General features: G+C 41.3%; 1 protein-coding gene across 3 annotated transcripts; it reads left to right on the forward strand.

Moving 5' to 3' along the window:
• Nucleotides 1–2,333: 2,333 nt before the first annotated feature.
• Nucleotides 2,334–13,186, forward strand: LOC121298649 (zinc finger protein 883-like). Of its 3 annotated transcripts, none has more exons than XM_041225799.1 (3): nucleotides 2,334–2,702; nucleotides 7,882–8,305; nucleotides 10,889–13,186. In XM_041225799.1, exons 1-3 carry the CDS (start codon nucleotides 2,700–2,702, stop codon nucleotides 12,547–12,549), a joined length of 2,088 nt encoding a protein of 695 aa, XP_041081733.1. In that variant the 5' UTR covers nucleotides 2,334–2,699; the 3' UTR covers nucleotides 12,550–13,186. The 3 variants fall into 3 exon arrangements, with proteins under 3 accessions (XP_041081733.1, XP_041081735.1, XP_041081734.1); XM_041225801.1 differs by lacking the exon at nucleotides 2,334–2,702 and adding an exon at nucleotides 5,485–5,863; XM_041225800.1 differs by lacking the exon at nucleotides 2,334–2,702 and adding an exon at nucleotides 5,485–5,797.
• The last annotated feature ends 640 nt before the right edge of the window (nucleotides 13,187–13,826 follow it).

Consider the following 13,826-nt stretch of genomic DNA (forward strand, 5'->3'; position numbering starts at 1 on the left):
GCAGAGACGATCACACGCTGTCCGCCATGCAGCCACCGGACAACGCAGCCCTGCTTACAGACGCCTAGTTAGCCTACAAGGGTCACTATGGAATAGCCTGGACTCGAACCGGCGATGTCCAGGCTATAGAGAGCTATAACGGAGCGCCTTTACTGGATGCGCCATTCGGGAGCCCCAATCTGCTTTTTTCGATAACGCACAACAGCAGCACAAGTGCTAACCCTAGCGCCTGCGCGCTAAATCGCTTATCTTTTTCATTTTGGTCAGGAATGACCTTTTTCGTAGAGAGTAGAATCCTTCCTAGTTTAATCACGTTAGCCGCTTCAAGACAGATGCGAGCGCTTCGTTGAACTGGCAGAGTTCATTAATAACTCTAATTGAAGTGAAAATGTATGCGTCCGGTACAGCTGGAGCTCTCGATCATCAAACTCTCAGTCCTCGGAGCGGGTTTTGCTCTCTGCAAACGTTATCTATCAATTTGAATGACCTTTAGTGTTGAAGCTGCCATGTATGCAGCACAGTCATGCTCAGTTTTGACCTTTTTTTAAATTACTTGTGAAGGCATTTAATGCGTCATAACGCGGTGTTTAATATATCACAGTGAAAGCCTTGTACAGGTAAAGCAATAGCTAAGCAAGATAAAGAATAACAAAGGTAGGGTAGCGCACGTTCAAATATAACAGGACAAACCAGGGTTAACTGTGATAAACGCATTGCACATGCAAAACACAGGGCGAGATTTTTAGAAGGGTGAAACAGTGCGCAACACAAGTTTGAAAACTCCCCTGATCAAAGTCAGTAATCCACGTCAGCTCTACCGCAGGACATTCCGTGTCGATTCTATTTATTTATTTACTGCAGTCGGAATCACAGCCAAAGCAAAATCTACAATGATATATAACAGAAACGGTGCTCATGTCCGTGGTTGGCAAGGCCGAGACAAATTGCATCTGTGTTTTACCGCGGTAGCCTCCGGGGCTGACAAGCTGTAGCGCTGTGTTACACTGACAGCGATAACAAATACGCACCGTGTTTGACAACCTCCCCCCCGCAATCTGCTGGTACGAGGAACAAGGCAAAAACACGCCAGACGAAGGAAAGGCATACCATGCTGGTATTTCAAAGCGAGCGCTATTAAACTCATTCAAGCGACATGGCCTACCGTAGTCTAAATAGAGCGCTGAATTTGAAAAAAAAAAAGTAAATTCACCAAAAAAAAAAAAAACGTTTCATTTATTTTTAAATGTCTGTTTATTTGTTGGCGATGCATCGGTGTGCAGACTCAAGCTTTGCCAAATGAACAAGGCAAGGCAGACCGATTCAATGTTAGTTCCAACCCAGAACCGAGTGCCTCAGGACACAAGCATATGTCACGGGATTTTCAGCACAGCACATTGTGTTCCCCTCAAGGCATTAACACAACACCTCTCTTACGAGGTTGATCTCAAAATTGAAAGGAGTAATGTATTCTGTGTGGAGGGTTTGGGAACCGCTCGACTCCAGTTTTTCTAAATTGAATGTCTTGAAGGGTGTCACCTTGCAAGGATGTTAGTTCATCTTTAACATTCTGGTCGAGAGCAATATAACTGGGGTACGGTAACTCTTCTGCTAAAATACAGGTGTGATCGATTTCAGCGGTTCTGGCCGAAGTCCATGAGATTTACGGAGGGTGAATGTCACAGGCGATTGCATTATCACAGTCAGCATTGTCTGTCTGAAGAAGTCGGCTGCGCTCAGCAAATCTGTTATTTGCACCGCAGAAGAAAATCTCTCCATGCAATGATTTGTAATTTTCTAAAGCATTTTTTTTTTTTCTAAAGCATATTAAATACTATACGTAGAAAATGCGTCGCTAATTTGAATTTATTTTGAATTTAATTCATATATATATATATATATATATATATATATATATATATATATATATATATATATATATATATATATATATATATATATATATATATTATATGGAAGGCCATGCGGGTCGAGAACCCGATACTTAATAAGTTTCACTAAAGGCGTATTGATTCGGGGCATTCGGAATACATAAAAACTACGTTTTAAATAATCAAAACCTGCAAGCTAGCGGGAATTATTTCGCTGCGTCCAGAATTGGCGTATTGTTATGATCGCCTACGCGCTGCTGATTGAAGTTATTGTGGTAAAATCAGTTAAATATTGAAAAAACAACAAAACAAAACAAAAAAAAAAAAAAAACATTTATGTCAGTGATTGTATCAAGAATATTTTTTTGGGATGTTTGTGTGAAAATATGTTTAAAAGACAAAGTTTTAGATCTATTTTAATTTTATTAATTTTCTTTACCGCCTCATTAAACAGGAGCTCTGTGAGATGCAATGTGACAGCAGCCAGCCAGAGGTCTCTGAGATTAAAGCTGAGCACAATGAATTGGAGATCCCCCAGACAGAAGAACCCCTTCCTGTGAAACAAGAGGAGGTGCTGGAAACTGTCTGTATTAAACGGGAGCCCCCTGAAGTAGAGTTTGATCTCCTGGAACCAGGGAGGGAAGAATCCGAGGACTTGAAACCAAACAGCCCTGAGCTGGAGCCTGTAGTGTAGCGTGGTGCTGGAGAGGATCTGCGTGAGAGAGCAAGGCGCTGGAGAGGAAGGCTCTCCCAACAGCACGCAAGGAGGTGGAGAGGAAGACGGGCGCTCTCATTCAGAATGCAGTCTAGATGGTGAGTGACTCCCAGTAGCTGTGACTGTCATTTTTATTTTGTTTTACAAAGGCAACATTATGATGACATTAAGTGTAGGTAAAATAAATAGGTCGTTTAGACCCATACCAAACCTGACAAGGCTTCCTTACAAGCGGTAACACCAACAAATAAAGACATCATCTCGTTTTATTCTCTGCATCCATTTGTCACTCAGCTGTGTGTATACAGATGACCCGGTCTGTCAAGCACATTTCTTAGGAACTGCTGCCACCTGCCGGTAACAAATAAAACTGCATACACTTTTACAGTCAAATACAGTGTTGTTATTTTTTCATTGAAGCACGTTAAAAAGACATAAGATAATAAGCTTTTATTTTTTTGCTTGGTCCCTTGAAATTCATAATGACAGCTGACTTCCGAAAACTAACAAAACTTATTGCCATAGCACGTGCCAACTTTGACCTTCATTCCTGCACGTGGTTTTAGAAAACAGAGAAAACAATATTAATCTGCAGTCAGTCTGCATGCATTCATTTGTCTAGTTAGGGATAAAGTAATACATTTGTTAAAGTCTGTATGTATTTGTAAAGAGCCCACACTGAAGCAGCAAATGTTTTCCAGTTTTAAAATTACGTGCCAATTTAAAATAATGTCTGCAAAATAAACTGTTAATACATGAAGTAACTTAAAAAAAATGATGGTGAGTAAGTAGATTGAAGAAAAAGTCCTTTTCTTCAATCAGTTGTTAGGTTTATTGAAATATGCAGGGAGTCTGGTCCCAGGTACAGGACAAGCAATACTCAACATTACAATGTTTGCATGACATTAAATACCCTTCTGTATAGATGGTCCACCTCCCCTTTCTCTGACACTTAACCAGTTGCAAAGGTAATTTAATTTATTGTGTGAGTGTTAATGTGTGTGTGTCTGTGTGTGTAGTCTAGTGTGACAACCTCTGAACTCAGTGCATTCTTCACACTCCTGGAGACAAAAGGTCCATACATCTGCCTTTTGTTATCTCCTTGCGACCCCCGTTGATGCCAGTGGGATTATCTCTTTTGATCTCTCTGAAGTCTTTAGAGCCTGTTCCCTTCTAGTCCACAGCATTGTTATCTCGTTAGCTTGCAGTCATTGTTGGGCAAGAGTTTGTAGACGCATCGTCTCTATGAATGGTTAGCAGTACATGCAATCTGAACCAAACAGTCTGCTATCTGCAATATTAGTCTCTTTTCAGAAAAGAACACCAGTATAGCTCTGCCAGTCCACATGCGTAGCAAACCCCTAATCAATTCTCGATCCATGTTTTCCAACAATACAGAACAGGACGAGCTGCTGAAAAGGCTGACTGCACATTGTGGGGAATCTGAGTAGCGGTATAGGACAGTAATCTTTGAATTTAAGACCTGACTCTTCGATGAAGCACTATACTGGGTTGGTCTCCGTTCTATCGCAGAAATGTCCGGTCTAAATCGTACTTAGGCTACTACAGTACTTTGCATGCGAAAACATCCCACGTTTTCCATTAATGGACAGCTGTTCTGAATGGGGAGTTGGTTTTTCTGATGCAGATTACACCACAGTTCTGTGTATGCGTCTGTACATACCCCAAGATATAATCATGCCACCATGAGAAATATATCACTGTCAGTCTTTTGCTGGCTTTGCTTTTACACATAAAGACTTTAAGTTTAGCTTTGCATTATTTTAAGCTGGTGTACCCCAGTGCAAGCCCCCACAGCTGAAATCCACATGCTTTAATCCACTCCACCAGCCAGCCACATGCCCTAAGCCTACAAGCAGTGCCATTTGAAGATGAATGAATTGATGGGAATGAGTATCCTGACCCCGGTATGTAGCATCCCAGAGACGGGACTGCAGCGTCCTTACTGCGCCTGGATGATCTTTCTTGTAAATTCAACGCGTTTATAAAACGAATTGAAAATGATAGCGTCCCATGTGACGTGAATGAATGAATATTGCGCAGCGTGTAGGTTTGCATTGTGCATTGTCCAGGCTTTTATTTTAACTTTATTTTGTAAACTGCCCCAAGTAATACAAGTGTAGAAAGCATGTGTACTGAAGTTAGGTACAGAAGGTCACACAAGTTGTATCTCTGGCTGTTAATTGCTCTTTCACGGTATTTTATACTGTGACCAATGGAAACGTTGCTCAGCTGCAGATATTAATGGATTAAGCGACCATTACAGAGAACAGCATAATATAAAATGCAGTGTGATGATAGAAATAAAGTTTGGGGGGGGGTTGGTTTTTGCAAGGGGTTTGTTTATCTTTACTGCAGATGTATTAAATACTGGTGCAACAGATGGCTTCACACAAAAGCATGTCTTGTTTTCAGTTACAGGAAATGCCACTGCGTAATGTGCAGTTACTCGATTTGAGTCCTGTTCTTATTTTAAACTTCTGTTCCGTATTAATTTGATTTCATCTGATTTCACAGCATGTATTTTATTTTATTTTATTTAAGTTTATTGTGTCAAATATCGAATAGTAGCGCACTCTCTCTCTGAGTAGTTCTCATTGCTGCCTGCTAGCTGTCCAGTGCTGGAGCCTTCGTGTGATGTAGCAGCCGGGCAGACTGGGGCATTTTGTATGAAACGTGCATCTTAATAGCTTCATTGCTTGATGTTCTCCAAACATTAAAATACATTAATACATTTGTATTAAACTGACTAGCTGTTGTATTGAGTGTCTCGTTCTGCATTCACCCGTTGCAGAAACTCACACTAGTGAACCTCGTTTCTTCCATGCATTGTAATTGTTATATAAACACAGTACCACTGAAGGGGAAACCTTTACTGCCAATGGGGTTTTTTTAAATATTATTATCATCATTTTCTGTTTTGGCCAATCATGTAATTTGCAAACTGCAACCCTGTCACGTGATCGAGGCAGGTGACGTGATCCGCAATGACGTTTTACACGTCAGCTGTGTGGAGAGACACGGCTTCTTTGCTTCCCCTCAAAGAGAAGAACAACGATCAGAAGTTAAAAACAACGACTGTGCCATATCGCAATTAAAAAATAATAATAATAATAATAAAAAAATAAATGGTGTTACACGCGACAGTGTGCAAGGCGTGGACAATACAAATGTAAGTTATGTGTTTATTTGTGGACGTTTGTTTGCGACGGGAGGGCAACAGCAAGACCGATTGAAGGTTAGTTTCAACTCAGAACTGTGACTGAAAGTCTAACAGGACAGACAGCCCGACCCTGCTGCTATATCACTATTATCCACAGGCTGTTCAGCACGACACGGTCGGGTGAGGGGCTCTTACGCATAAAACCACACATGCACGCAAACACTCATTATCATGACTTACCAGTGAATATATTGTCGCGATCTGTACTGGGTGTTATGTGCTGTATCGTTTTGTGTCCCTGTGCTTGTGAGCGAGTGCAGCTGTGGCTTGGGGGCGATCGTCATCGAGTCATGACCCCCGTGTGCTCTTTGTTCCTGCGTGTAGTGTTTGTGCCTCGTTCGATTTGTGGGCTCCAATAATTCTCTCTAAAACTTACATGTTTTCGCGGGGTTTTTCTATATATAGGTTCATCTTATCATAATAATAATAATAATAATAATAATAATAATAACGAGAAAGAGCCAGGAGTGGATTGCGCAGCTTCTTTGACTTTTACGTTCTCTCTCCCAGAATAAACTCTACATAAACAACTCGGAGTTTCAGTGCAAGACCAGAGTACAGCGTGCCACACCAGCGCCCGTCTGTGGATGTTCTCGCTGTGTACAGTACGCTGTATTCTAGTGCTGTTTTGAGACTACTGGTCCTGTGATGCATTTAGAGTTACCAAAGTGCTCAAGCATCAGTGCCAATGAGTGACCAGCGCAACAACCGTGCGTTATCCGTTTAACAAGCTGTGGAATGCAGCTGTGGTCCCATATGCTCAATACGCTGATGCTGAGATCTCATTTCCTTCCGTGGTTTAAATTCCCTGATCAGGATGTCCCTGGGTCTGGGACAACTCTAACACAAACCTAAAAGATCCGCACAGCAGCTGGGACATGCAGATTTGAAATGTAGGTCAGGGTGGTTTGGAACGGTGTACAGTATGTGCCCTCAACTTTTAATGAAACTGCTTTTGCAATGTGTACTTTTAAAAAGTTAATTTACAACCGTACTTTTGTTAAGACGCACAGCACTTTGATAAGTGTGTAATAACTTTCATTGTGCTGTTACTCAAATTTAATGTCAGTGTTACTGTAACTTCAATCAAAACCGACATTATGCATTTGGTATTATTATTATTGTTATTATCTTTGTTTTTTATAGCGCAATTCATACAGCAAATCTCAAAGTTCTTTACAAACATACACAGCGATATATATATATATATATATATATAATATATATATATATATATATATATATATATAATATATATATATATATCTAATATGTTTACAATGTTTCACAGTGCAGCATGGGTTGGGTCACAGCAGCATTTACCCACACAGTGGACAAGAAACAGGTTACACATTAGAACAAGTTTAGCCCAGAAACAGAACACACAGCACCAGTACTGTACAACACACAAACAGCCAGCCCTACACAGACTCAAATGCTATTTTAAATAAATAAATAAAGTGTTTTTTGTTGCTTTTTGAAAATATCAACAGTATTTGAATCTTTTATTTTCTGTGGGAGAGCATTCCACAGCTTGGGTGCATAGCAACTGAAGGTCTCTCATAGACCGAAGCCTAGATTTTGGCACTGTTAAGAGCCCAGCATCTGTAGATCTCAGGTTTCGCACAGGAGAATATACAGTTAACAAATCAGAGAGATAGCTAGGAACCAGAGCATTCAAGGCTTAGACTCCTGATAATAAGAATTACTGATAAGATGTTGTGGCTATTAATCCCTTTAAATTCATATTAATGAGAGTATATATAAAAAGTAACTGTTACCAAACTGAAACAAATATATTAGAAGAGCTTGCACACAATAAATCAAATAAATATATAGAATGGTTAAATGTATTCGAAACTTATTCAACAGTTCAAATCCTCCGGTATTATAAACCTTACAAAAAATTCTACATCCCTTCAATAGTAACGCCACCCCCTGCTACGTCTAGATTGTAAGTGCCTTGAATGGCCTTAATAGCACTGTATTTAAATAAAGTTTTTTTTTTTTTTTTATCAACTGTTACTAAACAGAATCCTGTGGACAGCGTGACGATGGAATCTGCCCAGATTAAAGACGAGTTCCCTGAACCTGAACTTGTACCCATTAGAGAGTTTATTGCCTCCCTCCCCATTAAAAAGGAGCTCTGTGAGATGCAATGTGACAGCAGCCAGTTAGAGGTCTCTGAGATTAAAGCTGAGCACAATGAATTGGTGATCCCCCAGACAGAAGAACCCCTTCCTGTGAAACAAGAGGAGGTGCTGGAAACTCTCTGTATTAAACGGGAGCCCCCTGAAGTAGAGTTTGATCTCCTGGAACCAGGGAGGGAAGAATCCGAGGACTTCAAACCAAACATCCCTGAGCTGGAGCCTGTACGCCTGCGGGAGTGTAGCGTGGTGCTGGAGAGAATCTGCGTGAGAGAGCCAGGTGCATCATATTCAGAATGCAGACTAGCAGGTGCGTGACTCCCAGTAGCTGTGACGTTGTTTGGTATCCACAGTGGTTGAGAGGGATGGTGCACATGGGTTAGATAACTTGGTATTTGTTTTCCTGTACCACTCCAACCAGTTCAAGATAGGACTAACCTGTATTTCCACTACTGGTGAACTTAAGCTAAAAATATAATGTTGCTATTTCTGCAGAGGGTTTCTCTTTTTTTTTATTGACAGCTGTTCTGTTCAATGTATGCATCTATACGTACGCCAAGATATAACCTTGCCCCAATGGGAAATATATAATTGTCAGTCTTTGCTTTTACACACTTAAGGCTTTAAGTTTAACTTAGTGTATTTTTTTTAAACTAGTGTAACCCAGCCCCCTGTAGGGAGAAATAATTTCAAAGCGCAGAGACGAGTAGGTCCAGTTTCAAAACCAGAGATTCTTTTATTCCAAGCCAGTGGCGGTGCCGGCGAATTACCAGCACGCACACACACAGAGCACTCTGGAGTGGTTTTAAAACCTCCTGAGGACCTCTGCCTTGAAGCATGTCATTCTCTAATGGCGAACTCCCCAGGTGCATGTCCCACCCCAGGTGATTAAGCATTTAACCATTCAGTGCAGACAGCTCCCCTAATTAAACTCATGTATTCCTCCTTCATGCTATTAAAAACACACATTTGGGATTTGGGTGTGTCTCAAACTGCTTCTGTGTAGCTGCTTCTTTCTTGGTTAACAGCTTCTCCCCCACCCTGGCGTACCTGCTTATCTATAGTGCCGAGAAAGAGTTTGTGAACCCCAATGATAATTGTGGAAATTCCATGATAGCCTCCTTGAATCAAAACCAGTATTTTCTTAAATATCCAATAGGGTTTATGTTAACCAATTCCATGTCTTTTGAAACAAAATGATGTAGGAATTAGACAAGCAATGAGTAATTAAGATTCAGGGTATGTGAAAAAGTAAGTGAACCCCTGGTTTTATCAACTCAATTAAGGGGATAATTAGAATCAGGTGTTTAAATAATTAGGTAGATCTTCAGGGGTGAGTTTGGGAGGCCCCACCCTATATAAAGATCAGAAACTTTGTGAGTTTGGTCTTCACCATACAGGTGTATGGAACCACGTCATGCCACGATCAAAAGAAATCTCTGAGGACCTCAGAAAAACAGTTATTGATGCTCATCAGTCTAGAAAGGGTTACAAAACCATTTCTAAGGATTTGTGGCTCCATCAATCCACTGTCAGACAGATAGTCTACAAATGGAGAAAGTTCAAGACCACAGTCACTCTACCCAGGAGCGGTCATCCTACCAAAATCTCTCCAAGAACAAACCGAAAAATCATCAAGGAAGTCACAAAGAACCCCAGAGTAACATCCAAGGATCTGCAGGCAACTCTCGTCATGATTCAACTATCAGAAAAAGACTGAACAAGAACTGTGTTCATGGAAGGATAGCCAGGAGGAAACCACTGCTCTCTAAAAAGAACATTGCTGCCTGTCTGAAGTTCGCCGAAGAGCACATAGATGATCCACAAGACTTCTGGAACAATGTTCTCTGGACAGACGAGTCAAAAGTAGAACTTTTTGACCTCAAAAGAGAGTCATTATATATAGCAAAAACCAAACACTTTGTTTGAACAGAAGAACCTCATCCCAACCTTCAAGCAGGGTGGTGGGAGTGTGATGGTTTGGGGCTGCTTTGCTGCCTCAGGACCTGGACGGCTTGCCATGATTGACACAACCATGAATTCTGCATAGTGTCACAAGATTCTAGAGGAGAATGTCAGGCAACCCGACCGTGACCTGAAGCTGAACTGAAAGTGGGTCATGCAGCAAGACAATGATCCTAAACATACAAGCAGATCTACAAAAGAATGGCTGCAGAAGAAGAAATTCCGCGTTTTAGAATGGCCTAGTCAAAGTCCAGACCTAAACCCCATTGAAATGTTGTGGCAGGACCTGAAGTGAGCTGTCCATGGAAGGAAGCCCTCAAATGTCACAGAGTTGAAGCAGTTCTGTAAGGAGGAAGGGGACAAAATTCCTCAAAACCAATCTGAGAGACTGACCAGCAGTTACAGGAAATGCTTAGTTGAAGTCATTGCTGCTCAAGGGGGTGCCACGAGTTACTGAATCTAAAGGCTCACATACTGATTCACACATAGATATTGAATGTTGAATCATTTGAGGATAAATAAATGTTGAAAAAGTATCATGTTTTTGTGTCATTTGTTTAATCGGGTTATCTTTATCTATTATTAGGAATTAGATTAAGATCTAATAACATTTTAGGTTTGAAATATGTGAAAATCCTAAGGGGTTCACAAACTTTTTCTTGGCACTGTACCACAGGCTTCACTTGACTGTACCCTCAGAAGTCTGTTTCTCTTTTTTTGGCCCGTGCATCAGTTTGCCTAGTTGCATAACACTCTCTTTTAATAAAGCTTAACGCTAATGTTACATTTTGCTGAAACCCTGTTAATCACATTTTCTCCTTCACCCCACAGCTGAAATTCACATGCTTTAATCCACTCCATCAGCCAGCCACATGCCCTAAGCCTACAAGCAGTCCTTCTTACTTTCTTTCCTGTTCATATTTTCCAGGTTCCAGTCCAGCAGCTAAAGTGAGGGCGGGCGGTGGAGAATATCCTGACTCTGGGAAAGGTTTCACCCAATTTGGAAACCTGAACACACACCAACGAATTCACTCAGGAGAAAAACTGTATCGCTGCTCTGACTGTGGGAAGAGTTTCGATCTGGCAGGCAGCCTTGTAATTCACCAACGAATTCACACAGGAGAGAGACCGTATCACTGCTTTGACTGTGGAAAGAGTTTCACTCAATTAGGAAACCTGAAAACACACCAACGAGTTCACTCTGGAGAGAAACCGTATCGCTGCTCTGACTGTGGGAAGAGTTTCAAACACTCAAACAGCCTTGTTTTACACCAGCGAATTCACACAGAAGCGAAACTGTATCGTTGCTCTGACTGTGGGAAGAGTTTCAATCTGGCAAGCAGCCTTGTAATGCACCAACAAATTCACACAGGAGAGAGACCGTATCACTGCTCTGACTGTGGGAAGAGTTTCGATCTGGCAGGCAGCCTTGTAATTCACCAACGAATTCACACAGGGGAGAGACCGTATCACTGCTTTGACTGTGGGAAGAGTTTCACTCAGTTAGGAAACCTGAAAACACACCAACGAGTTCACTCAGGAGAGAAACCGTATCGCTGCTCTGACTGTGGAAAGAGTTTCAAACACTCAAACAGCCTTGTTTTACACCACCGAATTCACACAGGAGCGAAACCATATCGCTGCTCTGACTCTGGTAAGAGTTTCAAACACTCAAACAGCCTTCTTTTACACCAGGGAATTCACACAGGAGCGAAAGTGCATCGCTGCTCTGACTGTGGGAAGAGTTTCACCCAGTTAGGAAACCTGAATACTCACCAACGAATTCACACAGGAGAGAAACCGTATCGCTGCTCTGAATGTGGAAAGAGTTTTAGTCAGTCAAACTGCCTTGTTTTACACCAGCGAATTCACACAGGTGAGAAACCATATCGCTGCTCTGACTGTGGGAAGAGTTTCAATCTGGCAGGCAGCCTTGTAATTCACCAACGAATTCACACAGGAGAGAGACCATATCACTGCTCTGACTGTGGGAAGAGTTTTGATCTGGCAGGCAGCCTTGTAATTCACCAACGAATTCACACAGGAGAGAGACCGTATCACTGCTTTGACTGTGGAAAGCGTTTCACTCAATTAGGAAACCTGAAAACACACCAACGAGTTCACTCTGGAGAGAAACCGTTTCGCTGCTCTGACTGTGGGAAGAGTTTCAAACACTCAAACAGCCTTGTTTTACACCAGCGAATTCACACAGGAGCGAAACTGTATCGTTGCTCTGACTGTGGGAAGAGTTTCAATCTGGCAAGCAGCCTTGTAATGCACCAACAAATTCACACAGGAGAGAGACCGTATCACTGCTCTGACTGTGGGAAGAGTTTCGATCTGGCAGGTAGCCTTGTAATTCACCAACGAATTCACACAGGGGAGAGACCGTATCACTGCTTTGACTGTGGGAAGAGTTTCACTCAATTAGGAAACCTGAAAACACACCAACGAGTTCACTCAGGAGAGAAACCGTATCATTGCTCTGACTGTGGGAAAAATTTTAAACACTCAAACAGCCTTGTTTTACACCAGCGAATTCACACAGGAGGGAAGCCGTATCGCTGCTCTGACTCTGGGATGTGTTAGGAAACCTGAATCCCTTTCTCACGCTGAAAAGAGCTGTAAACTTGTTCACACAGGAGAGAGTTGTTGTTGTAAAGCGCTTTGTGATGGTGGTCCACTATGAAAGGCGCTATATAAAATAAAGATTAATTGATTGAACCAGAGCAGGAATGGTGCTTGCGGCTCACGAGGTTGCAGCAGTCAAGATCGCATTCTTCTGACTTAATATCACATAAACTCCAGCAGAAAGGCTGTACAAAACATAGACACACACACCCACACACACTGTACACTTCCGCTGTTATACTCTTACCTGTTGATGCCTGTCATTATCACAGTACATTTTTAACACCATCAATGTAAAATTAAAGACAAACCATCGGATATAACTTAAAAGTTTTATTCTAGCACATTGTGTCAAGCGTCTGCACAGCCGAAACACCGTATTTAAACGGACAATTGCACATCAAAGGGTTTATTTTTTAACTTGCCACATATAAAGCACTACTTAAAAGAAAAAAAAAAAAAACTATAATAAAATAAACATTTTAACATAAAATGTCATTCGCAGCGCAGAATCCAGAATTGCAGTTTTCTGATTGAAATGTTTCTGATGAAGTGCTGTGGCTAGCTTCAAGATGAAATCTCTCCTACCGGTATTTTCCCCGGTGCATTTCTTGCACAAAACGAATGAATTGATGGCTGCCAGGTCCAGCAGGGATAACAACAGGCCTGTGTGTGTGTGTGTGTGTGTGTAGTTTCCCATGGCTGTATTGTAACCTGAATGTATGCCGTGTAGGTTTGCATTGTGCATTGTCCAGGCTTTTATTTTAACTTTATTTTGTAAACTGCCCCAAGTAATACAAGTGTAGAAAGCATGTGTACTGAAGTTAGGTACAGAAGGTCACACAGGTTGTATCCCTGGCTGTTAATTGCTCTTTCACTGTATTTTATACTGTGACCAATGGAAATGTTGCTCAGCTGCAGATATTAATGGATTAAGCGACCATTACAGAGAACAGCATAATATAAAATGCAGTGTGATGATAGAAATAAAGTTTGGGGGGGGGGGTTGGTTTTTGCAAGGGGTTTGTTTATCTTTACTGCAGATGTATTAAATACTGGTGCAACAGATGGCTTCACACAAAAGCATGTCTTGTTTTCAGTTATAGGAATGCCACTGCGTAATGTGCAGTTACTCGATTTGAGTCCTGTTCTTATTTAAAATTTCTGTTCTGTATTAATGATTTATGCATGTGGTTTTAATAGATGTGTTATGGCTTGTGCGTACCCTGAGTCTT

The sequence above is a fragment of the Polyodon spathula genome, chromosome 24, assembly GCF_017654505.1.
Source record: "Polyodon spathula isolate WHYD16114869_AA chromosome 24, ASM1765450v1, whole genome shotgun sequence".
NCBI classification, from domain to species: Eukaryota; Metazoa; Chordata; class Actinopteri; order Acipenseriformes; family Polyodontidae; genus Polyodon; species Polyodon spathula.

What these genes read in the sequence shown, in the direction of transcription:
- LOC121298649 (XM_041225799.1), top strand. An exon ending in TTCAGAATGCAGACTAGCAG is followed by an intron (nt 8,306 to 10,888) that starts GTGCGTGACTCC and finishes CATATTTTCCAG; the next exon opens with GTTCCAGTCCAGCAGCTAAA.